The sequence below is a fragment of the Scyliorhinus torazame genome, chromosome 17, assembly GCF_047496885.1.
Source record: "Scyliorhinus torazame isolate Kashiwa2021f chromosome 17, sScyTor2.1, whole genome shotgun sequence".
NCBI lineage: Eukaryota > Metazoa > Chordata > Chondrichthyes > Carcharhiniformes > Scyliorhinidae > Scyliorhinus > Scyliorhinus torazame.
This window is the reverse complement of record NC_092723.1, coordinates 30,552,950-30,577,555: the sequence shown is the minus strand read 5'-3', so window position 1 is coordinate 30,577,555 and position 24,606 is coordinate 30,552,950. Positions and strand designations below refer to the sequence as shown.

Here is a 24,606-nt window from a genome sequence, read left to right as displayed (position 1 = left end):
CACCCACCCACACACCCACCCACACACACACCCACACACCCACACACACACACACGCTGGCTAGTGCTGTATCTGTGCCATACTTCAACATCCCCAATCCCTACAAAGAAATCTCCAGAAATTGGTCATCAAAAGGCAATCCACCTGTGAAGAACTAGGGGGCCCAATTTAAATTGAGTCACACCCAATTTGTAACTGGGCCAACTGAAAGCTGCTCAGCCTCGGGCCTGTCAACTAAAGTTAGTGACAGGTGGAACCCTGGCCCCAGAGATTTCTATCTTCAAGCACCGTTACTGCCAGTGAGGGGTCTGATCCTCTGTTAATTTTCTTTTTTTTTTAAATTCATTTGCAGGGGGTGGGTGTTGCTGGTTAGGCCAGCATTTATTGCCCATCCCTCGCTGCCCTTCAGAAGGTGGTGGTGAGTTGCCACCTTGAACTGCTGCAGTCCTTGACGTGTTGGTACACCCACTGTGCTGTTGGGGGGTGGGGGTGGGGGGAGTTCCAGGGTGTTGCCCCAGCGATAGTGAAGGAACGGCGATATTATTCCAAGTCACTTGTGAGTGAGTGACTTGGAGGGGAACTCCAGGTGGTGGGGTTCCCAGGTATCTGCCGCTCCTGTCCTTCTAGATGGTAGTGGTTGTGGGTTTGGAAGGTGCAGTCGAAGGAACCTTGGTGGGTTACTACAGTGCATCTTGTAGATGGTACACACGGCCTCTACTCTTCGTTGGTGTTGGAGGGTTAGATGTTTGTGGAAGGGGGAGTAATCAAGCGGGCTGTTTTGTCCTGGATGGTGTTGAACTGCTTTGTCCTGGATGGTGTCGTCTCCTCCCTGGCGGTGCATCCATAACCCCATAAGTGGGAGTCAGTGTCATGATATTCAAGTGAGTCTGGGAAATAAAATCTCCCAGGTTTCATGCTGTGGTAGGAGTCAAATGGACACCACTCACTTTCCTCTCCAATCCCACAATCCAACCCCGACACCAGGTTAAAATTAGGGTTTGTGAAAGATGATTGCTCTCACCCAAGTGCGTGTTTTACATGAGACTGCCCTTGTATATCTATGTACGGGCAACTTCTATCAGGGATCTGGGGAGGCGGTGGCATAGGTGATATTGTTACTGGACTAGTAATCTCGAGACTCGGGCTAATGCTCTGGGGGCCAGTGTTTGAATCCTGCCACGGCAGATGGTGAAATTTGCAATCCATAAAAACAATCTGGAATTAAAAGTCCAATAGCCATTAAACCATTGTTGTTGGTTGTAAAAAACCCATCTGTTCACTATAATGTCCCTTAGGTCTGACCTACATGTGACTCCCAACCCACAGCAATGTGGTTGACTCTTAAATGCCCTCTGAATGGCCCAGAAAGCCACTTCATTAAAGGGCAGTTATGGGCAACAAATGCTGGCCCAGTCAGCGATGCCCACATCCCATGAATGATTTTTTAAAAAAAATCACCAGCTAGCAATCAACGTTTGAGAGTTTGTTCACTGTGAAGTCAGCAATGAGGGTGGTGTTGCATGCCATTAACTCCACTTTCCCTTCCCCCTGCCTTTGATGGACCAATGAAGTAGGGCTTAAGTTGGGTGCTCTTTCCAAGGGCCAGTGCAGATTCGATGGGCCGAATGGCGGCCTCCTGCACTGTAAATTCTATGATTCTAGTAACATCCTGAAAATGAACCAGCTTTCATGTACGTGCACCAAATCCTTCAGTTTGAGAATAGGCAGAGAAACATACTACACCAATGCAACACAGATCAAATCTAATGTAACTACCCTACCGTTAAATCTTCCCTAACAGTAGTGTTAAACTGCAAGCTATCCTTGGGCACTGATGTGATCTGATAAAGAGCATTAGGTACTGCTGATAATCAACAAGAATGTTGGGAATTGTTCACAGGAGAGAAAGCACTTATCAGATTCCACCTTCAGAATCTACAGATGCAATTTTGCTCCGTGATTGCAACAGTTTTTCTTCAAAGAGTGCGCTAAATGGACACATCTGTAAATTCCTCCCTCTTTGTCCTACATAAAATGGATATTATCTACTCTATCTTTCCAGAAACAGTTTGGCCTCTTTGCAACTAAAATACGGATCTCAATAATTTGAGATGAAGTTTTGACCAGTGTTTGCATTTTATTGAAAGGAAATTGCCTCGTTGTTGGGTTTTGGGTCTCTGGGACCTTGATAGAGTCAGAAAAATATCAATTACTCCCTGTTGGGATGTTAAGGAGGAAATCTTATCCAGAAATTAAATAGAGAACATCTGAAAATCACATTCCAAATAACTGAGGAAGATGGCCCCATGCAGACGCAGTGACATTTGTGTGTGAATTGGCTTTTAAAATATTTTGAAGCATCTGGAAAAGATTGCCTGTGGCCTGGAGGAGACGTTTTATTTTAACAAATGAGGGGTAGACTAAAATAACAATGGACAGTTTAGTTCCACTAATATGTTTTGACTCCAGTTGAACAAAAACAGAAGGATACGAAGAATACTGCTGTAGATACTGTAATGTCAGCATGAAACCTACTGTACGTGTAGGCCGTATTCTTTCACAGTAATATAAGCTTCTGTGGCATGCAAAATACAAGTGTAGTCACAGTAAATATGGTATCACTTGAGAAAGACTTGAATGTGTTACTTCAAATGTAATGTTTTGTTAACTCATTATCTGTTCATTGTTCTTATTAAGTTTTGACAAATGGTGGGAGTAGTGAATCCCACTGCCAGGGAACTGGGAATCCCGCCTGGGTTTTGTCTCCTTTTGCTGTTTGCAATCTCTTTCTTCTCCTTATTCTGTCCTTTCTTGCACCTTTGCCAGCATACTGTTCCCTGGCAGCCACTGTTGCTTCCCGGCGCCAGGGACCCAGGTTCAATTCCCGGCTTGCGTCCGCCATTGACTGTGCGGAGACTGCACGTTCTCCCAGTGTCTACGTGGGTTTCCTCCGGGTGCTCTGGTTTCCTCCCACAAGTTCTGAAAGACGTGTTGTTAGGTGAATTCTCTCTGTGTACCCGAACAGGCGCCGGAGTGTAGCGACTAGGGGCTTTTCACAGTAACTTCATTGTATTATTAATGTAAGCCTACTTGTGACAATAAAGATTATTATTATTGTATTATTCTGGCAGCCCTATATTTCAACTAGCTGGATATTTCATTCCTGCGTTGTGCCTAAGTCCCAGTCTGCCTTCAATAACTTGTAAAAGGGAACTGAACATTTACTTGAAAAGAAACTATTTGCTAGACTCGTGATTGTGGTGGTGGTGAGTTTAGGGATTTGGGACTAATTAAATCATCATACAATCAGCACAGTGCAGAAGGAGGCCATTTGGCCCATCTAGTCTGCACTGACCCTCCCAAAGAGGCCGATGCCCCCACCCTATCAGCATATCCAAGTAACGTCACCTAACCTTTTCGACAAGGGCAGAATTTACCAGCTGTTATGCTGGCGGGATATTTTGGTCCCACAGACAACGCACAGATTTCCAGCAACAAGGGGTGCAGTCAATGGGAAATCCCCTTGACAACAGCGGGACCAACAGATCCTGCTGGCGGGCCGCCTCCGCTGTCGATAAACACGTGCGTCGGGTTGCTCGGTAAATCCTGCCCTTAAGGACAATTTATCATGCCCGGTGGCACAGTGGTTAGCACTGCTGCCTCACAGATCCAGGGTCCCGGGTTCAATTCTGGCCTTGGGTGACTATCTGTGTGGAGTTTGCACTTTCTCCCCCTGACTGCGTGGGTTTCCTCCCACAGTTGAAAGACGTGCAGGTTAGGTGGATTGGCCATGCTAAATTGCCCCTTAGTGTCCAAAAGAGATTTGGTTGGGTTACTGGGTTTATGGGGATAGGATGGAGGCGTGGGCTTAGGTAGGGTGCTCTTTCTAAGGACCAGTGTAGATTCGATGGGCTGAATGGCCTCCTTCTGAACTGTAAATTCTATGATTCTATCTATGCCCAGTCCACCTAACCTGTACATCTTTGGACTGTGCGAAGAAACCGGAGCACCTATGCAGACCGGGGAGCAAGTGCAAACTCCGCACAGTCACCCAAGGCCTGAATTGAACCCAGGTCCCTGGTGTTATGAGAGAGCAGTGCTAACCATTGTGCCACTATGCTGCTCATACCTCAAAGACAGGATGAGTCCACATTCCTGTGCTGATCAGGTCAAAACTGAAAAAGTGATATGAAGTGAAGGGTTCTGTAATTTGTGTTACAGAAATGGGGCCGAATTCTTCAACCGTTGGGATTTCCTTTTCCTGCTGGCACCGCCCATGGGTTTCCTGCTGCTGTAGGGTGGCTTCAATAGAAAATCCCATTGACAAATGGTGAGAGGAGAGAATCCTACTGCCAGGGAACTGAGAATCCCGCCTGGGTTGCAATCTCTTTCTTCTCCTTATTCTGTCCTTTCTTGCACCTTTGCCAGGATACTGTTCCCTGGCAGCCACTGGACCTGTCCCCCACAAACACCCAACAGTGTCACTGTCGCCATGTGCTAGTAAACTGGGCTTGCCACTGGTTCAAATGTTTTCCATATGAAATTACACCATTCTCTCCCACCATGTATAATCCAAGTGACATAGCTCATCTGAATGATTGACCAGCACTGAGCATCCTAAGGTGGATCCTCCCGATGACCAGAAACCAATGCAATGTTCATTCCTCTCAAATTGTTCTCTGGTGAATACAGTAATGAATATCTGTTGAGAGGCTCCGTTCCGAGAGTGCTAACTTAAAATTGCAAATCTATACCTTGGAAAGAGCATTAAGAAAGTGTGCATCTGACAAGAAGGTGAAAGGTTGTTTTATTGCAACCCGAATTACATCAGTGAAGTGTTTAATTGTTTTCCTGTCCCTTCACCATCACCGTCCTACACACGTGCACACTCGTGCATGTACACACATTTGTTTGCACGTGCACACTCAATGCGCGCGCACACACATTCATGCATACTTAATGATAAAGGTGTTCTGAATCGAACGAGAGCATGCACAGTGCAACAAGTATTGAATTTAATTTGGTAACCGAAGCAATAATAGACATGCTTTTATAATGTTAGGTTGAATAGCTGAAGTCCTTCAATTGATTGTTCCACTTCTCTGTTGCGGGATAGATCATTTTACCATGAGGTTAAAATTGAAAACGATTCCTTGCTTGAATAGGAGAAACCAATGTGAAATCTTCACAAGCTTCGCATTATGCCACTAGCAATATTGTAAAGATTTGTAGTTTCTATCATGTCATTCTGAGTGGTGCTTTACAAGTAATTCTGGCATCCAAGACTGAAATCACAGATACCCAAAACAGAGCTGATGAAATGCAGCTCCTGGCACTATGTTCAGTCATGGAGTGACCTTGAATGTGTATGTGAAAATAATATCCATCATCCCGACTGGACTTTGCCCCTTAAAATGGCATGTAATACCTGCAAGGGGATTAGAAAAAAATTGCCCTGCTATAGTACCACACCATATCCTGGAATCTCACAGTACAGAAGAGGCTCTTCGGCCCATCGAGACTGCACCATCAAAAGACTACTCTAACCTACAGCAATCCCACTTCCCATAGCCTTGAATGTTATGGCATTTCAAGATTCCCACCACCCTCTGGGTGAAGGAATTTTTCCTCAAATATTCTCTAAACCTCCTGCCTTTCACCTTAAAATGATGCCCCCTTGTAATTGACCCTTCAACTAAGGGGAGCAGCTGCTTTCTGTCCACCCTGTCCATGCCCCTCCTAATCCTATACCCCTCAATCAGGTTCCCTCTTGGCCTTCTCTGCTCCAAAGAAGAAAACCCGAGCTCATCAAGCCTCTTTTCATCGCTCAAATGTTCCATCCCAGGCAACATCCTGGTGAGTCTCCTCTGTACCCACTTCTAGTACAATTGCATCCTTCCTGTAGTGTGGTGACCAGAACTCAGCATAGTACTCCAACTGTGGCATCACCAAAGTTTTGTACAGCCTCAACATAGCCTCCCTGCTCTTATAACCTATGCCATGACTGTTAAAGGCAAGTGTCCCATATGCCTAACTACTCTGTTAACCTGTCCTGCTGCCTTCAGGCATCTGTGGACATACACCCCACGATCCCTCTGTTCCTCTGAGCTTCTTAATGTCCTGCCTTTCATTGAGCATTCCCTTGTCATGTTACTCCTTCCAAAGTGCTTCACCTCTCACTTTTCAGAGTTAAAACCCATCTGCCACTGATCGCCCCATCTGGTCAATCCATCTATATCCTCCTGTAACCCAAGACCTTCACTGTCATCCACCAGGCCAATCTTTGTATCATTTCCGCCCCCCGCCTCCACACTCTCATCTATATTGTTTATGTATATCACCAATGATAAGGGACCCAGCACTGATCCCTGTAGACACCAGCCTCCAGTCACACAAACCTCCTCCTACCACCACCCTCTGACTCCTATCACTCAGCCAATTTTGAATCCAAATTGTCAGCTTAGCCTGGATCCCACGTGCTTTTATCTTCTTTATCAGTCTACCTTGTCAAAGGCTTTGCAGAAATTTATATCCTGAGTATCTTCCAAATTCTGCTGTCAATTAAATGATCTTAAAGCGCAGTCAGTATTCTTCTGGATTCAAAGACAGCAGCTAATTGGCACATAAGATCCCGCTAAAGTACTGAGAAAAAATGGCCACTTGAGCTGTTTTTTTTTAGTAATATTAATTTAAGAACGGTCATTGGCCAGAAAACCTGGAAAACTCTTTCATTTTGTGCTTCTGGGAGGATCTTTTGTATCCACCTGAGTAGGCAGAGGTGAATTCAGATTAAGGTGTCTTGTGCGCAAAGCCACTGTCATAATATTCACCCATGCACATCATGAGGTAAAAGCAGGCAGTGACATACACCTAGGTGAGCCAATCAACATACAGAACACGACCAATCACCAGACAGAACACCAGAGGGGGGCTTCCAACTATAAAACACACGAGGCATCAGCACTCTGCCACTGGTGACAACTGTAGTGACAGTCAGGGTGCACAAATCATTCAACACCTTCTACACGTGGACCAGAGCTAGCCTGGTCTAGATAGTTAATGTTAGTTTACTTAGAGTAGTAGAGAGTCAACCCACAGGCAGCCGCGTGCTTCGTAACTGTAGTTCAATAAATCTAATTGAACCAACGCCTACGTTTGGTGTATGCTTGATCATTTAACTGCATCGTGTTGCAGTCCATGTTACCCCAGGGTGAATAACACAACATGATACTAGGAGTGGCTACTGCTTCTAAGTAATTTACCTTCGAAAATTCACTGACGACCAGCAACTGCCTTCCAGCGGCGTGGAAAAGACCCAGGCACCTCCACAGCTCCGGATCTCCGGGAACCTTGGCGCCAACTGGCGGGTCTTCAAGCAGAAATTCAGTCTATACCTGGAGGACTCGGGCCTCGAAAGCGCGTCCGATGCCGGAAAAATCGTGCTGCTACTGTCGACTGTGGGGGACCAGGCCATCCAAATCTTCAATTCGCTCTCTTTTGCCGACGGTGAGGACAAGACCAAGTTCCAGACCGTCTTAGCCAAATTCGACAGTCACTGCGACGTCGAGACGAACGAAAGCTTCCAGCGTTATGTCTTCCAGCAGCGCCTTCAGGGTAACGATGAGCCTTTCAAGTCTTTACTCACTCATCTTCGCAATCCTGCAACTACGGTGACACCGCTGAGTCCCTCATCAGGGATCAGATCGTGTTTGGCATTCACTCCGACGCCCTGCGGGAGCAGCTCCTAAAAGTAAAAAATATGACCCTGCCAGTGGCCATCGAGACATGCAAAGTCCACGAACAGACGAAAAGTCGCTATTCCCGCCTTAAGTCGGCAGAGCAGGACCAACTTGCCTCCCACGAAGCTGTATGTGTACAGGCCATCGCTCAAATGCGGCGCCTGAGCATCGATGAAGGAGGCCATTTTGCGCGCTATTCCAGGAGTCCCACGCATGCGCACCACGGTCGGGAGAACGAAGCGGCCGAAAACTACACTGCGCAGGTGCGAGCGGCGGCTGACCGCACTGCGCATGTGCACCAAGTGTCACGACGTCGAAGTGATGACGTGCCCCAACTGCTGCACCCGCACATTTAAAGCGGCAATGCCCTGCAAGAGGCAGGCGATGTCTCAACTGCAAGAAGCTTGGCCATTATACGGCTTTGTGCAGGTCTGCGCCTCCGATAGGAGGTCAGTGATCCCAGTTCCAACACAGGTGCGTTCGAAGTGTGCAGCAAGGGCTGCCTTATTTGGAACCTGACCCCGTCACGGATCCAGATGACGACTGCCCAAAGTTCCCATATCGAGTGGGCATCATCGCCATGCATGACAAGGCCTCCTCGCATTCCGCAACACACACACCCATCCTCAATGTGGATTATGCGGACGCGTGGCATGCCACAGTACAAGTCAACGATTGTAGCATACGGTTCAAGCTGGACACCGGTGCTCTGGCCAATCTACTATTGGAATACCCGGATATGTTTAGTGGGATGGGTACGCTGCCCTACCACTATATAATTCTGCTCAGGCCTGATGCCACGCCTGTCATCCATGTGCCACGCCGGGTGCCGGCGCCCCTAAAAGACCGTCTAAAGGCGCAGCTGCAGGAGCTCCAAAATCAAGGAATAATATCCAAGGTGACTGAACCAACTGACTGGGTCAGCTCGGTGGTCTGTGTCAAGAAGCCCTCTGGAGAACTGCGCATTTGTATCGATCCCAAGGATGTGAACCTCAACATTATGAGGGAACACTACCCGATCCCGAAGCGGGAGGAGCTGACATGTGAGATGGCACATGCCAAATTCTTTACAAAGCTGGATGCATCGCGTGGCTTCTGGCAGATACAACTGGACGAGTCCAGCAGGAAGCTCTGCACGTTTAATACACCCTTCGGCAGATATTGCTACAACCGCATGCCGTTTGGTATTGTTTCGACCTCCAAAATCTTTCATCGAATAATGGAGCAAATGCTAGAGGGCATTGACTGTGTGCGGGTTTATGTTGACGACGTCATCATATGGTCCACAACCCCGGAGGAACATATTTCAAGTCTGCAACAAGTCTTCAGGCGTATACATGCCAACGGCCTGAAATTCAATAAAACCAAATGCTCCTTTGGCATGTCGTCAATTAAGTTTCTGGGTGATCAGATCTCCCAGCAGGGCGTGCAACCAGACTCGGACAAAGTCCAGGCCATCAACGCAATGAAGACCCCAGAGAACAAGAAGGCAGTTCTCCGCTTCCTGGGGATGGTAAATTTTTGGGGGTAGTTCATTCCCAACCTCATGTCACACACCACGGCCCTCAGGCACTTGGTGAAGAAATCCACCACTTTCCAGTGGCTACCCGCACATCAAGCAGAACCGCTCCTGTTCTAGCTTTCTTTGACCCAGCGAGGGAGACTAAAATCTCCACAGATGCCAGCCAAGGTGGCATTGGGCGGTGCTCCTCCAGAAGGACGACACCTCGTCCTGGGCCCCAGTAGCCTACGCGTCAAGGGCCATGACCCCCACTGAGCAACAATATGCTCAAATAGAGAAAGAATGCCTGGGCCTGCTCACTGGCATCGTGAAATTCCACGATTATGTCTATGGTCTCCCGACCTTTACAGTAGAGACGGACCACAGACCCCTAGTGCACATTAGATACAAGGACTTAAATGACATGACGCGCAGGCTCCAACGCATTCTCCTTCGACTCCGCAGGTATGATTTTGAACTGGTTTACACAACTGGAAAGGAGCTAATCATCGCTGATGCCCTGTCGCGTGCCATCACCTCGCCATGTGAGCAGGTAGACTTCATACACGACATTGAGGCACAGATGCAACTGTGTGCCAGCACCCTCCCGACATCCGACGAACAACTCATCATCATTCGAGAAGAGACCGCCAAGGACCCTCTTCTGCAGCGGGTCATACATCACCTCACGAATGGCTGGCAGAAAGGGCAATGCCCCCAATACTATAATGTAAAGGATGACCTAACTGTTGTCGAGGGGATCCTCCTGAAATTGGATCCCATCGTCATTCCCTCCAGAGCTTGGTGCTCACACAGATACACGAGGGACACCTCGGTATTGAGAAGTGCAGGCGCAGGGCCCGTCAGGCTGTCTATTGGCCCGGCATCAATGAGGATATATCAAACATGGCCCTCAATTGCGAGACCTGCCAGCGCTTCCAGCCTGCTCAGCCCAAAGAAATGCTCCAGCAGCACGAGATCGTGACCTCTCCATGTTCGGAGTTGACCTTTTCATGCCAACGGGCGTGACTACGTCCTGATAATTGATTACTTCTCCAGTTACCCCGAGGTAGTGAAACTGTCTGACCTAACATCCAGGACTGTCATAAAGGCCTGCAACGAGGTATTTGCCAGGCATGGAATTCCGCTCACGGTTATGAGCGACAACGGTCCCTGTTTCTATAGTCAAGAATGGTCCAACTTCACAAAGCAATACCACTTCCAGCACATCACCTCGAGCCCGCATTACCCGCAATCTAATGGGAAGATCGAAAAAGGGGTCCATGTGGTGAAGCAAATGCTCTGTAAGGCTGCGGACTCAGCTTCGGACCTTAATCTTGCTCTTCTGGCATACAGGGCAACCCCTCTGTCCAACGGTATGTCTCCGGCACAGCTCCTTATGAATCGTAACCTGCGGACGACTGTTCCGGCCATTCATGTACCTGACCTGGATCACCTTCCAGTGCTGCAAAAGATGCAGCAGATCAGAACCCGGCAAAAGCTGACATATGATGCTCATGCTACTGATCTGCCCGTGCGCTCTCCAAAGGCCACTGTTCGGGTCAAGTTACCTGGTGGAGGCTGATCGGCTCCAGCTGTTGTTCGACAGGCTGCTCCCAGGTCGTTTGTGGTTCGCATGGCTGATGGATCTATTGTCCAGCGCAACAGATGGGCACTACGCAAACTTGCCTGCCCACCACCAGATCTCACGCTCCCAGATGTCGTTATCCAGACACCTCGCTCCACGAGGCCACCAATCTGGCTGCATGCCAACCTGTCAAGACACCATCATCTCCACCTCTCAGGCGGTCCACAAGAATCCGATGACAGCCCCAACGACTGGACTTATAAATAGTTCCTTTGTGTATATACTGTTATGTTTCTGCACGCTAGACACCTTACATGTACATATCCATTCACTCACCAATTGCTGTATATAGTTACTTTTGTAAATATGTTGTATATGCTCTAAGCAGCCGACAATTTTTTTTTTTAAAGCGGGATGTCATAATGTTCACCCATGCACATCATGAGGTAAAAGCAGGCAGTGACATACACCCAGGTGATCCAATCAACATACAGAATAGAACACGACCTATCACCAGACCGAGCACCAGAGGGGGGCTTCCAACTGTGAGGCACACGAGGCATCAGCACTCTGCCTCTTTCCACTGGTGACAACTGTAGTGACAGTCAGGGTGTACAAATCATTCAACACCTTCTACACGTGGATCAGAGCTAGCCTGGTCTAGATAGTTAATGTTAGTTTACTTAGAGTCGTAGAGAGTCAAGCCACAGGCAGCTGCGGCTTCGTAATTGCAGTTCAATAAATCTAATTGAACCAACGCCTACGTTTGGTGTATGTATGCTTGATCATTTAACTGCATCATTTTGCAGTCTGTATTACCCAGGGTGAATAACACGACAGCCACAGTTCTGACAGTGTAGCACTCTTTCTGTGCAGCGCAGAAGTACAAGAACAGTACACGCGCTCATGTTCTAGGTTGTGGCTTGAACCCATAATCATCTGATGCAAAGTGATTTATTATCAAGGGCTGAACTGGTACTTTTCGGAAAAGAGAATATTATGAAATCAAATCTGAAATGTGTTTCTTACACGTATGACATTTTGAGGCATATCCATCAATTTTCTGTATCCATCCGAAGAAGGTTTTTTTTTGCATGGCATTTCAATGTGTGATTAATTCAATGATCACAAATGCCAAATGGTAGTTTTAAAACTTTTGTTCTTCCTTCAGTGTTAACCATAGACCAAGCCAATCGTGACTGTTAGTCTAAAACAAAAAAGGAATTAGACCTGGCTGGAGTATTATTAAGATTAAGATTTTTAAGTAGCTTTGTCTTCACTGCTAATATTCCTTCGAAAGATGTTCGTTGAAGTGAGAGCAACTGGTTAACTATTATTAATTGGAGAATAAAAATCAATTTAAATGTATTTGAGCCGACAACTTGGAAGGACTAGAATTTTTTTTTTCTCAATCAGCATTTTGCTTTCCCTGATTGTAAGTGGCTGTTTCAGCTTCAAGTTAAATTCAAGGCATTACGGTGTGATTTTCTACACCTGAATCTGCCGACTATGTTGCCATAAGGTCAAGTGATGAAGTGACAGCCTTATATTGCTCATATTCTATCTTTTCCTGTGGATGAGTCATTTGCATATTTGAATTTCTAAAAAGGGAAAACCTACACCTTCCGCACAGAAATAGAATGATGTTTTCAGAGATTAACATCTTAATGGAGTTTCAGTCTGCAGAATATCCTGCAGATGTTAATAACCAGAGGTGACAGTTTTAACACTATGCATCATTATCTCCCCACATATTGTATATATTCAGGTCAAGGGGCACCATTACCAGCCCCTACTACTTGCAAAACCATTTCATCACTTCTGCCATCTATTACTTGCAGCCATAGATCCTGTTTTTTGGGGAATGTTTTCAACAAAAGGTATATATAATATAAGGAGAATGGCATTAAACTACAGCGAGGGGACTGGCAAAATATGTGCAAAGCAGTTCTTGCATTTAATCCTCAGAGCACCTACTGCCTATTGTCCCGGATTTGAGCTCTGCAAAACAATCTGCAACAATAAATTGAATAACCATGATCTCCGGAACTATGGAGCATTTTTATATTTCACAACATATGATATTAAGATTTTAGTTTTTTTAGATGAGAGCTGGAGCTGAAACCTCCTTTGAGTGCTTGAAAAATTGAGATAATGTACCTTTTGTCATTGCGACTTTTGCTACTGTTTGGAACTGGGTTTGTTTAAATTAAGAATGTTACTTGCTGCCACCGCATGTCCAGCCCCCTTCAATTCCTGTGGAATCATGTGATTTGACGACTCATTGCCACCTTCTCTAATGCATACATTCGCCCCTATTGGAAGTAACTAAAACCACCTTATTGACATCGAGTTCAACAGCTAATAGCCAAGGGATTTCAGCTCAAAAAAAAAATTGCATTTATGTTGTGCGTTTCACAACTACAGGGCATCCCAAAACCATTACAGCCCATGAAGTTCTTTTGAAATGCAGTCAATGTCATACTGTGGCAAACATGGCAGCCAATTTAGTGCACCACAAGCTTCCAAAAAGAGCAATGTCATAATGACCAAACTGTTTGATTGTTTTAAAGATGTGATTGAGGATAAATATTAGCCAGGACACCAGAGATAACTCCCCTGCTCTTCTCAAAACAGTGCTGTGGGATATTTTGTCGAACTGAACGAGCACATTAGGCCCAGGATAGGACCTCTTGAAAGTGCAGCACTCCCTCAGTTACTATCAGCCTAGATTTTTGTTCTCGGGTCTCTGGAGTGGAAATTTAACTTCCATCCTTCTGATTGAGAGATGAGAGTGTTGCCAACTGAGCAAAAGCACAGCTCACCACATTCTTATTTGTGGTTGGGCATTGAATTGGACTGGCAATATACATTTTATTGCATTAAAATATAATGCACGTGGCATCCTCGGTGTGGGGTGAGTTGCATCATTTATAGTTGCATCTAAATACATTTGGTTGTGTCACAAAACCGTCGATAGAAAAATGTGATGTTGAGCCCCACATTTGTTACTCTGTAGAGACTGATAACTTGTAAAAAGAATATGGATTTCCCAGTGACCAACTCAAAAGGATCGGTGTCAAGAAGTCAGATTTTAAGACTTTTATGGTAACAAATACACAGAAGTAAACATTCCTCAGTAGGCAACTAATACACTAAGCTACAGAAAAGGCATTCCCCCTGAACTTCTAAACTTCTAACATGACCAAAAGCTCCATACCATGGGCGGGATTCTCCCATTTGAAGACTATCGGGGCGATTCTCCCATGCTGCGCCATTTGGGAGAATCGCTGCACACGCCACTTTTTCCCGTGGCGCCAGTCCTATGCCATTCTGCCATTCTCCCAACCGGCAAGAACGGCGTCATCGAGGTTGGCGCCGCGCATGCCGGAGAATCGCCCGAGCAAGCAATAGATGGAATTCTCCCAGCCCCCCGCTAATCTGCGGCCCGAATGGGCCGAAGTCCCAACAGCGTGACCCTAGGTCACGCCGTCACTGTTCACCCCTCCCAAATAAATTTGTCAGCAAGTCGTGCTGGTGATGGCGGGTGGGGGGTGGGAGAGGGGGTGGGGAGGGGAGGGGTTTCTGATGCGTATGCCGCGATTCCCCATGGGGGGGGGGGGTGGTTAGGGGAGGGGTAAGGACAGGGCTAAGGAGGATGGGGTGTGGGAAGGAGTTGGGGGAAGGAGGAGGGGGGAGGGAATGGGGGAATGAGAAGGGGAAGGAACATAGAACATTACAGCGCAGTACAGGCCCTTCGGCCCTCGATGTTGCGCCGACCTGTGAAACCACTCTAAAGCCCATCTACACTATTCCCTTATCGTCCATATGTCTATCCAATGACCATTTGAATGCCCTTAGTGTTGGCGAATCCACTACTGTTGCAGGCAGGGCATTCCATGCCCTTACTACTCTCTGAGTAAAGAGCCTACCTCTGACATCTGTCTTCTATCTATCTCCCCTCAATTTAAAGCTCCCCTCGTGCTAAACATCACCATCGGAGGAAGATCTCACGGTCCACCCTATCCAATCCTCTGATCATCTTGTATGCCTCAATTAAGTCACCTCTTAACCTTCTCTCCAACGAAAACAGCCTCAAGTCCCTCAGCCTTTCCTCAAAAGATCTTCCCTCCATACCAGGCAACATTCTGGTAACTCTCCTCTGCACCCTTTCCAATGCTTCCACATCCTTCCTATAATGTGGCGACCAGAATTGCACGCAATACTCCAAATGCGGCCGCACCTGAGTTTTGTACAGCTGCAACATGACCTCATGGCTCCGAAACTCAATCCCTCTACCAATAAAAACTAACACACCGTACGCCTTCTTAACAACCCTCTCAACCTGGGTGGCAACTTTCAGGGATCTATGTACATGGACACAGAGATCTCTCTGCTCATCCACACTGCCAAGAATCTTACCATTAGCCCAGTACTCTGTCTTCCTGTTATTCCTTCCAAAATGAATCACCTCACACTTTTCTGCATTAAACTCCATTTGCCACCTCTAAGCGCAGGACTGCAGCTTATCTATGTCCCTCTGTAACTTGTAACATCCTTCCGCACTGTCCACAACTCCACTGACTTTAGTGTCATGTGCAAATTTACTCACCCATCCTTCTATGCCCTCCTCCAGGTCATTTATAAAAATGACAAACAGCAGTGGCTCCAAAACAGATCCTTGTGGTACACCACTAGAAACTGGACTCCAGTCTGAACATTTCCCATCAACCACCACCCTTTGTCTTCTTCCAGCTAGCCAATTTCTGATCCAAACTGCTAAATCACCCTGAATCCCAAGCCTCCGTATTTTCTGTAGTAGCCTACCGTGGGGAACCTTATCAAACGCTTTACTGAAATCCATATACACCACATCAACTGCTTTACCCTCATCCACCTGTTTGGTCACTTTCTCAAAGAACTCAATAAGGTTTGTGAGGCACAACCTACCCTTCACAAAACCGTGTTGACTATCTCTAATCAAATTATTCCTTTCCAGATGATTATACATCCTATCTCTTATAAACCTTTCCAAGATTTTGCCCACAACAGAAGTAAGGCTCACTGGTCTATAGTTACCGGGGTTGTCTCTACTTCCCTTCTTGAACAAGGGGACAACATTTGCTATCCTCCAGTCTTCTGGCACTATTCCTGTAGACAAAGATGACTTAAAGATCAAAGCCAAAGGCTCAGCAATCTCCTCCCTAGCTTCCCAGAGAATCCTAGGATAAATGCCATCCAGCCCAGGGGACTTATCTATTTTCACACTTTCCAGAATTGCTAACACCTCCTCCTTATGAACCTCAAGCCCTTCTAGTCTAGTAGCCTGAATCTCAGTATTCTCCTCGACAACATTGTCTTTTTCCTGTGTGAATACTGACAAAAAATATTCATTTAGCACCTCTCCTATCTCCTCGGACTCCAAGCACAACTTCCCACTACTGTCCTTGACTGGCCCTACTCTTACCCTAGTCATTCGTTTATTCCTGACAGGAGGAGGGGTTGGGGGAAGGAGTAGGGGTTGGGGGAGGGGTTGGGGGAATGATAAGGGGGAAGGGGTGGGGAAAGGAGGAGGGGATGGGGGAAGGAGTAGGGGGGGGGGTTGGGGGAAGGAGTAGAGGGAAGGGGAGGGGGTGGGGGAATGAGAAGGGGGGGTTGGGCAAGGAGTAGAGGGAAGGGGAGGGGGGTGGGGGAAATGAGAAAGGGGAAGGGGGTGGGGCAAATGATGCCACCATTCTGTCGGGGGGGGGGGGCTTCAAGGGTACCCGCAGGACTGACACTCCAGCTGGAGTGCCATGGCAGGAAGGTGGCGAAGACACGCTTCCAAGTTGAGGCCATGGCGATGGCCTGAGGCAGCTGGCACTGCAATGAGGAGGGACAGGGTGAACTGGGCGGGAGACGGATACTGTGGGCAGGTGTACTGGTGCTTGCGTGAATGAACCGTAACCAGGCAGCCAGGGCACCCGTGCATCCAAAGGGCCATGGCTGCCTACGTGCCAAAGCGCCCTACTTACAAATGTCGTTGCCTCTCCCTCCCAAACCCTCCCCCCTTCTAGTTTGTGATGTTTGCACAACAGCCACCAATGTTTGCCGCCGTGGCGACAGCGGCTGCCCTGCAGATAGCCATTTGGCGCGGGCGACCCAGGCGGCTCAGTGAAGCTGCTGCAGAGGCAGATGCAGCAGAGGGACTGGCTGCAGAGGGTCACGTGCCAGGCGCTCCTGCTGCAGGCCCTCATGCCCGACAAGTCCAAGAGGACATGGACGGAGACGATGACCTCCACGTCGTCGGGCAGGAAGAGGTCGACGACTCAGATCCTGCTGGGGCACGAACCGTGCTGGGAATCGAACCGTGCTGCTGGCCTGCCTTGGTCTGCTTTCAAAGCCAGCGATTTAGCCCTGTGCTAAACAGCCCCTGATGGGGTGCACGTCAACCTGTGTGCACCCTCGGAAAACGGACGTTTTCCTGAACAGGAAGGGGAACTATTCTATGAATGTCCAGGTGGTCTGCGACCATCGAATGAAAATAATGCACGTGTGCGCCCAATACCCGGGCAGCATGCATGACACCTTCATACTGGCGCAGTCATTCATTCCCGCTATTTTCGAGAGTCACCCCCCCCCCCCCCCCCCCCCCCCCCCCCCCCCCGGATGAGGGGCTGGTTGCTGGGCGACAGGGGTCATCCATTGCGACCGTGCTGATGATACCTATACGGAAGCCACAGATCAACACGGGGACCCGCTATAATGAGGCCCATGCTGCAACCAGGGGTGCTGTACAGAGGTGCTTCAGCCTCCTCAAAATGAGTTTCCGGTGCCTGGACTGCTCTGGAGGGGCTCTGCAGTACGACCCCGACAGGGTCGGAAGAATCTTTGTCGCACACTGCTTTTTGCACAACATTGCCCAACAAAGGGACGATGTCATGGAGGAGGATGCACCAGGTGAGCCCGATAAGGGCGACGCCTCTGAGGAGGAGGAGGGGGAGGATGGGAGGGCAGTGGAGCACATACACCAGGGTGTGGGACATGGCCGGGAGGCCGCACAACGCCACCGGCTGGGACAGCGAGCACGCAAGGCATTGATCACCGCACATTTCACACACTAGGGGGAGGGCATCGTTGTGCAGGGCACTTGCACCATGGAACACGCACATAGGCACCCCGCCGCCCCCCCCCACCTCCTGCACCATCGCACAACCCTATGACCCACAGCACCATTCTCACAGCACCCTACACCTGCGACACATCGTGAATCTAGTAACACATCTACTTCCGTCAGCGGGTGTGAACAGCGCCATGCTGGATGATAACCCGCTCTGCGATGAGCTGTGAGCTCCGGTTCGCTCCAGAATGTCTGACTCATGGCCATATCTGAACCCTCCACCTCGGTGTTTCCTTTATGCGTCACGGACACTCCCATCACATGTCCATGTGGGGCTGCGGGCGTTGGTGTGCTGAGGACGATGGCGTGCTTGGGGCGGGGGGGGGGGGCACACGCAGCATCACTGTTGTAATGAACTTTGAACACCATCGTCACCCGGTCCCCCTTACGACCCCCTCAGGCACCGGACATAGGACAGACGCATCTAGGTTTGGTGTAACAAATTAAATAGTGACATTGAAAAACAGGTGCCCTAGCCCCTATAACTAATCTGTGCCCTGCACCTGTGCCAACTTACTACGTGGCTAACCTTTTGGCCTTACCGGCCCGACCACTACATCCAGGTGTTCCCCAGACAGTACGGCAGGCGTGAAGGTGGACGGCTGAGAATACTGCCCTTCGACGTGGCTCCCCGGCGGCGTGCGTTTCCTGGGGCGGTCTGGCCTGGATGGGCAGGGCTGCTCAGCGGGCGTGCTTGGTGGCGTGGTGCCAGCCTGCTCTGCCCGCTGCCCACCAGATGCACCAGGGACAGAACGGGGGGGGGGGGGAGGGGGAGGTTCGAGTGTTCCGGTCCCTCCCTTGCTAGTGTAACCGGGATGGGCACCGGAACCACCACCTCCCTCGGGGAGCCAGGTGGCCCCCAGGCTTCTCTATGGGACGGTGGTGCGTGCGGAGACAAGCGCCATTGCACCACCGACACCTGGTGCTGCCATTCCTGGAGGCCCACCTTGGAATCGACCAGGGTCTGAACGTTCCCAGCGATGGAGCTCAGGGAGTGCGACATCCCTGTCAGGGACTGTGCTCCCTTCCGCTGGGATTGTGCGACGCCATCCATCACATGGGCAAGGTCGCCGATGCTCTCAGCGATGGCCTGCTGAGACTGAGCCATGGCCTGCTGAGACTGAGCCATGGCCTGCTGAGACTGAGCCATGGCCTGCTGAGACTGGGCCATGGCCTGCAGAGACTGGGCCATGGCCTGCAGAGACTGGGCCATGGCCTGCAGAGACTGGGCCATGGCCTGCAGAGACTGGGCCATGGCCTGCTGAGACTGGGCCATGGCCTGCAGAGACTGGGCCATGGCCTGCAGAGACTGGGCCATGGCCTGCTGGGACTGGGCCATGGCCTGCAGAGACTGGACCATGGCCTGCTGGGACTGGGCCATGGCCTGCTGGGACTGGGCCAGACCCCGGAGCACAGCGCAATGTCCAGCTGGCTCTGGGACATGGTTGCCTGTGAGAGGGCAGCCCTGTCCTGGGCCACGGACGACGCGTGCACACTAAGCCCCACGCCTTGAAGTACCTGACCCATGACCGAAACCGTTGCCCCCATTGCCTCCATCGCGGACGCCACTCGTGCAGTGTCGGCCTGGGTGGCAGCCATGACTGGCACCACTCCCTGCTCGTGGACGCAGATGGACTCCTCCAACTGCGTCTGCAGTTGCCGGAAGACAACCGTCATCCCGTTGCCTTGTCCCTGGGGTAGCAAATGCATCGGGTCCGTGGGTGGGCTCGGCAAGCCCAGGAACCCGGGAATCGTCTGGGCGGCAGCTAGGTGCTGGGCCTGGGCTGCCCTCCGACCGTCCAGCCCCTCGGCTGCTCCTACCTCCACCTGCTGTACCGGAGCGGCTGTGTGGTGCGCACCAGTCAGTGACCCAGAAGCCTCATCACTTACTTGCCCAACCGAGGTGAGTGTATCTGTGATGGTTGAAGTGGTGGGTGACTGCGGTGACGCAGCTGCTAGGTCCTCGTCTGTCCCCAGGTCTGGGGTATCCTGGCTCGAACATGAGCCCGGTGCATTTAGTCCACGGCCCTGTCGCCACGTCCTCTGTGCGTCACTGTCCTGAGGGGCTGTCCTGTCACTGTCCTGGCTTGCTGTACCCTCCTAGTCCGTCTCACTGTCATCTGTGTCATGACTGTCCGTCCTGATGTCTCTGTCTGTCCTCTGTGCGTCGCCCTTCGGTGGCCCGGCCTCAGAAGAGGGCCCTCCTGCCCGCGATCCTTCCCCTCTGTCCCGTGCGTCCCTGTGGCCGGAAGAGGTTGGAGCTGGACGGCGGCGGGGTGACTGAGCAGTTCCACGAGGGCGCTCTTCTGGCCCTGGAGAACACAATAAGGCACGTATCGTTAGATACGCGGGGTCGTTTGTGAGGGGGTGGAGGGGGCTGTGTGAAGGTGTGGACTATGGGGGTGGTGCAGTGTGAGGCGGTGGAGTGTGAGGGTGTGGACTGTGGGAGTGGTGCAGAGTCAGGCGGTGGGGTGTGAGGGTGTGGACTGTGGGGGTGGTGCAGTATCAGGAGGTGGGGTGTGAGGGTGTGGACTGTGGGGCTGGTGCAGTGTCAGGCGGTGGGGGGTGGAGCGCGAGTGGAGGTGGAGCGCGAGTGGAGGTGGAGCGCGAGTGGAGGTGGAGCGCGAGTGGAGGTGGAGCGCGAGTGGAGGTGGAGCGCGAGTGGAGGTGGAGCGCGAGTGGAGGTGGAGCGCGAGTGGAGGTGGAGCGCGAGTGGAGGTGGAGCGCGAGTGGAGGTGGAGCGCGAGGGGGGGTGGAGCGCGAGGGGGGGGTGGAGCGCGAGGGGGGGGTGGAGCGCGAGGGGGGGGTGGAGCGCGAGGGGGGGGTGGAGCGCGAGGGGGGGGTGGAGCGCGAGGGGGGGGTGGAGCGCGAGGGGGGGATGGAGCGCGAGGGGGGGATGGAGCGCGAGGGGGGGATGGAGCGCGAGGAGGGGTGGGAGCGCGAGGAGGGGTGGGAGCGCGAGGGGGGGTGGGAGCGCGAGGGGGGTCGTGGTAATGATGGGCTGAGGGATTGTATGCAGACAGGGGATTCTCACTTGGTGCTGCGCGCCCCAAGCTGGCATGGCGCTACCTCCCGGCTGGCGGCTCCCCCAGCACGTCCAGAGCCCTCTACTCGTAGACGGTAAGGGGCTGCAGCTCAGGTGATCCCCCTCCGGTTCCTGAAAGCTGCCTGTAGTTGTGAGCAGTCTTGCCTTGAGTCTTGCCTTGGGAGCAGGGGGTTGGGAGGAAACTCCGGGTTAGGCCGTCATCAGCAGGACGCACACATGTTAGCACCATTATCACTAGGCAGGGACACTCGGACCCACACCATGGTACCTGCCCACAGGGGGGGGGTTCCCACATGTGACTCGGGTGCAACGTGGGGCAAGCGTGGGCAGGGGGGGGGAAACAGGGTGGGGCGTTGCCCAGGGGAAGTCTCGGGGTGCTTTCCCTTGCTGCCCTCGTGAGGTCGTGCAGTTTTTTCCTGCACTGGTCTCCCGAGCGGGGTATGTGCCCCACAAGCGCTAACCGCCATGCCAACCTCGCGCCATCCCCGCCTCACGGTGCTGCACGGCTGCCGATGGCCACGTCTGGGGAAAAGGATTGCCCTGCGGTCCTCTACTGCGTCTAGCAGTGTCTCTATGTCGCTGTCCCGGAAGCGGGGAGCAGCACGGCGGGGCTCAGCCATCTCCAGACCTTGGTGCCTGTGTGCCGATCGCGCATTTCCTATGACCCGGCGCAGCGTCATCCTGGCGTCGCGCGATGGCGCAGCTGCTCTGGCACCACGCCCACTGCGTTTCTCGCGGCGTCGCTGCTGGTCCCTTTTCTGTCCCTGAATCGGTCGTGGCGGGGGCCGTTTCGCGCCATTGTGAAACGCGACGCCGTTCACGGTCGCACGGACACTTAGTCCCGCGATCGGAGAATCGCCCCCTATCTCCTGACGCTGGCGTGGGAACGGTGGTGTTTTACAACCGAAATATAGACGCAAAATGGTCACCGATCCTCCGACTGGTGGGGGGCTAGCAGGCGAGCAGCATAGAGATGCCAGCTCTCACCACCGACACGGCTGGAGAATTGGCAGATCCGTGACCGCGCATGGCGGATTGGCTCTCCCCCAACTGTGACGGCGCTGGACTCAGGCCACAGCTGCCACATCGAGTTTCCGAAATAAAATAGCATGAGAAACCCACACCATTGGGAACTCGGCTAGTCGGGGGCAGAGTATCAGGGGGTGGGGGGGGCCTCAGGTAACGTCCTGCGGCCATCCATTTGGCGTATGCCATTTTGGAGGGGGCGGAACATCACAAAAGTGGCGCCACCCCCAATTTCGGCCCTAACGTGGATTCTCCGGCCGATCGCCAAATGCGATTTCGCTATCGGAGGCTGGAGAATCCAGCCCCAAGTTTATACATTACATGGCACACTCAGTGGAAATGTAGTCTTCTGCTTAAAGCCCCAAGCTCCTCCCATCTTTAACAGGATTTCGTCTCCATGCTCCACTGGGGTGAATCTTCCTGTCACTCACCCTGATGAGCGTAATTGAAAATGCTCCCGTAGCAAGGTAGCTCCTGGTGATCACGTGGTCTTTAACTCTTCACCAGCTTTGTTTCATAGACCTGGTAATCCATCCTCACCAGCACTCTACCTGGTGGTTAATCCAAAATCTGTCCTTTTTTCCTGTTCGTCATAGCAGCACCTCTTGTAGGTCATCTTTCCCCAAATCTCTAGCTCTGACTGACTCTCCAGGGCTGGGATCCTCTAGCCCCAGCGCAGAGGTGCATTCAAATGTCCGTTCACTTCAGTGGGACCAAAAGATATCACCGACGGGAGAGGTCGGAAAATCTGAGCCTGAGGGCCTGGACAGCAGCAAGTCCTGCTGCCTTGTCCTTCGTGTCAAGGTGTCCAAACTTGCACCTGACCTGCACCTGAAACTTTGTAAGTTTCAATTTGAGTTTTTGTCTTTGTAACAATAAGGCCACATAGACTTCCCTCCAGGCAAATCTCACAGGCATTCCTCTCTCCAAGTGATTCCATTTCATCTTGATTTAAAGAAGCCAGTTTAAAACATGACCATCTTACAGAGTCCAATGCTTGTAACACAATGGATAATGGCTGGAAAATAATCACACAAACCATGAAAGTCCTGGGTTCAATCAACAATCTGTGTTCATTTAGCTGGTCTTTGTTGGCAGTTGTGGCTGTATGGTTGACCACTGAGAGGAAAATGACAAGTTGCACATAACTGGCCACAATTCAGGGATTCTGTGACGTGTACATATTGGGTTAGGAGAATATTTGGCTCAAACTGTGATGGCCCCTGTGTCTGAACAGGTTGTCATTAACTTAGCTGTCCAGGTTCATAAATATGAAGATTGGTTACTTGAACGAATCGGTGAGTTGTAATTGGTGCTTCTTAAGTTGATGGTTGTCAGGAGAAGGAGAAGCCAAACCCTGTCCTTCACCAACAATGGAAGATGGAAGCATTGAACTTTTCTTTGCTTCCCAAACACGAGTCTTTTGAGCAGAATACTGCTGTGAGAATAGCTATTACTATGCAATATGACTGCAGCATTTGTCTCTGTCCTTGCAGGAGTAGCTGCTGCTAAATTTGTTCTCTTCCCATTCCAGCCAACTATTGATATGGGTTGCAAGCCACTCGAGTTAGATCAGTGTATAATTAGATGGACTATTATGTGCACCACCGCTGCCCCAATCATGCAACTCACTCCTACTCGACTGTCACTTCATAGCCATTCATTTCACGGCAGTTTCACTTTTTGATTTCAATCATATTTTGGACATTTCTGCCTGTTTGAAGTGAATGAAAGAAGACATTGCTATTGTATTTGAACTATCTCTCGAGATTGTTCACAGCACAAGATATCAATATATATTAACTCACAAATTGCAACCAATTTTTTGTTTCCAGCATTGACATTTGTTTCCTGTTTTTCACTGGTTGTACTTTTCTTGATCCTGTTGTTTATTTTTGGGTGAATTATATATTTATTTTTATAGCCGTTTTCCTATGGTCAGACCACATTTTTTATTGCTGTTTACAGAAAAGACGAGACTGGTATTTATTAAAATATTGTTTCTTAAATTAGGCTGAACAATGCACAGCTTGTTTTTGGTACAGGCAGGCAAACAGCATTGTAAGAATCAGGCTGTTTGGCTTTAGGAGATTTCTTCATGAGAATATTCATCAGATTTATTTTCTAATTTCCTCCCCATCCTTAATTTGTGCATTTTCAAATCAATTCTGTCAAATAAACAGTTCACAATGTTGCATTCAATAGAGTTTATTAGATCTTAATCAATGGGATTTAATGAGAACTTATTAATTTTAACCTGAAATCAGGAAACACAATCATGTTGTAAATTCCTTGAACGTTCCACTTGCCTTTTTGTTCTCAGGACTGAATCTGTGGCTGAGAAAATGTTGACAAATTGGTTTGCGTTCCTCCTCCATAAATTTCTGAAGGTAAGTTCTGATGATCCCTATGGAAACTTGTCAATGTTTTAAAATACCGTTGTCACACAATTCTTGTTAAAATGTTGCTTTGATATATTTAAGTTCATTTTTAACTTGAAAATACAACAAAAAATGTACTTCTAGTGGAAAATGCTTTAAAATCATT

General features: G+C 50.0%; 1 protein-coding gene across 1 annotated transcript in view; it reads left to right on the top strand.

Annotated features, from left to right (window-relative positions):
• Positions 1-24,606, top strand: part of LOC140394572 (plexin-A2-like) — a 107,609-nt gene that overhangs the window by 23,355 nt on the left and 59,648 nt on the right. The window contains exon 3 of the mRNA XM_072481928.1: positions 24,383-24,449. Coding sequence (XP_072338029.1) covers positions 24,383-24,449 — 67 coding nt within the window. The remainder of the gene's footprint in view (positions 1-24,382; positions 24,450-24,606) is intronic.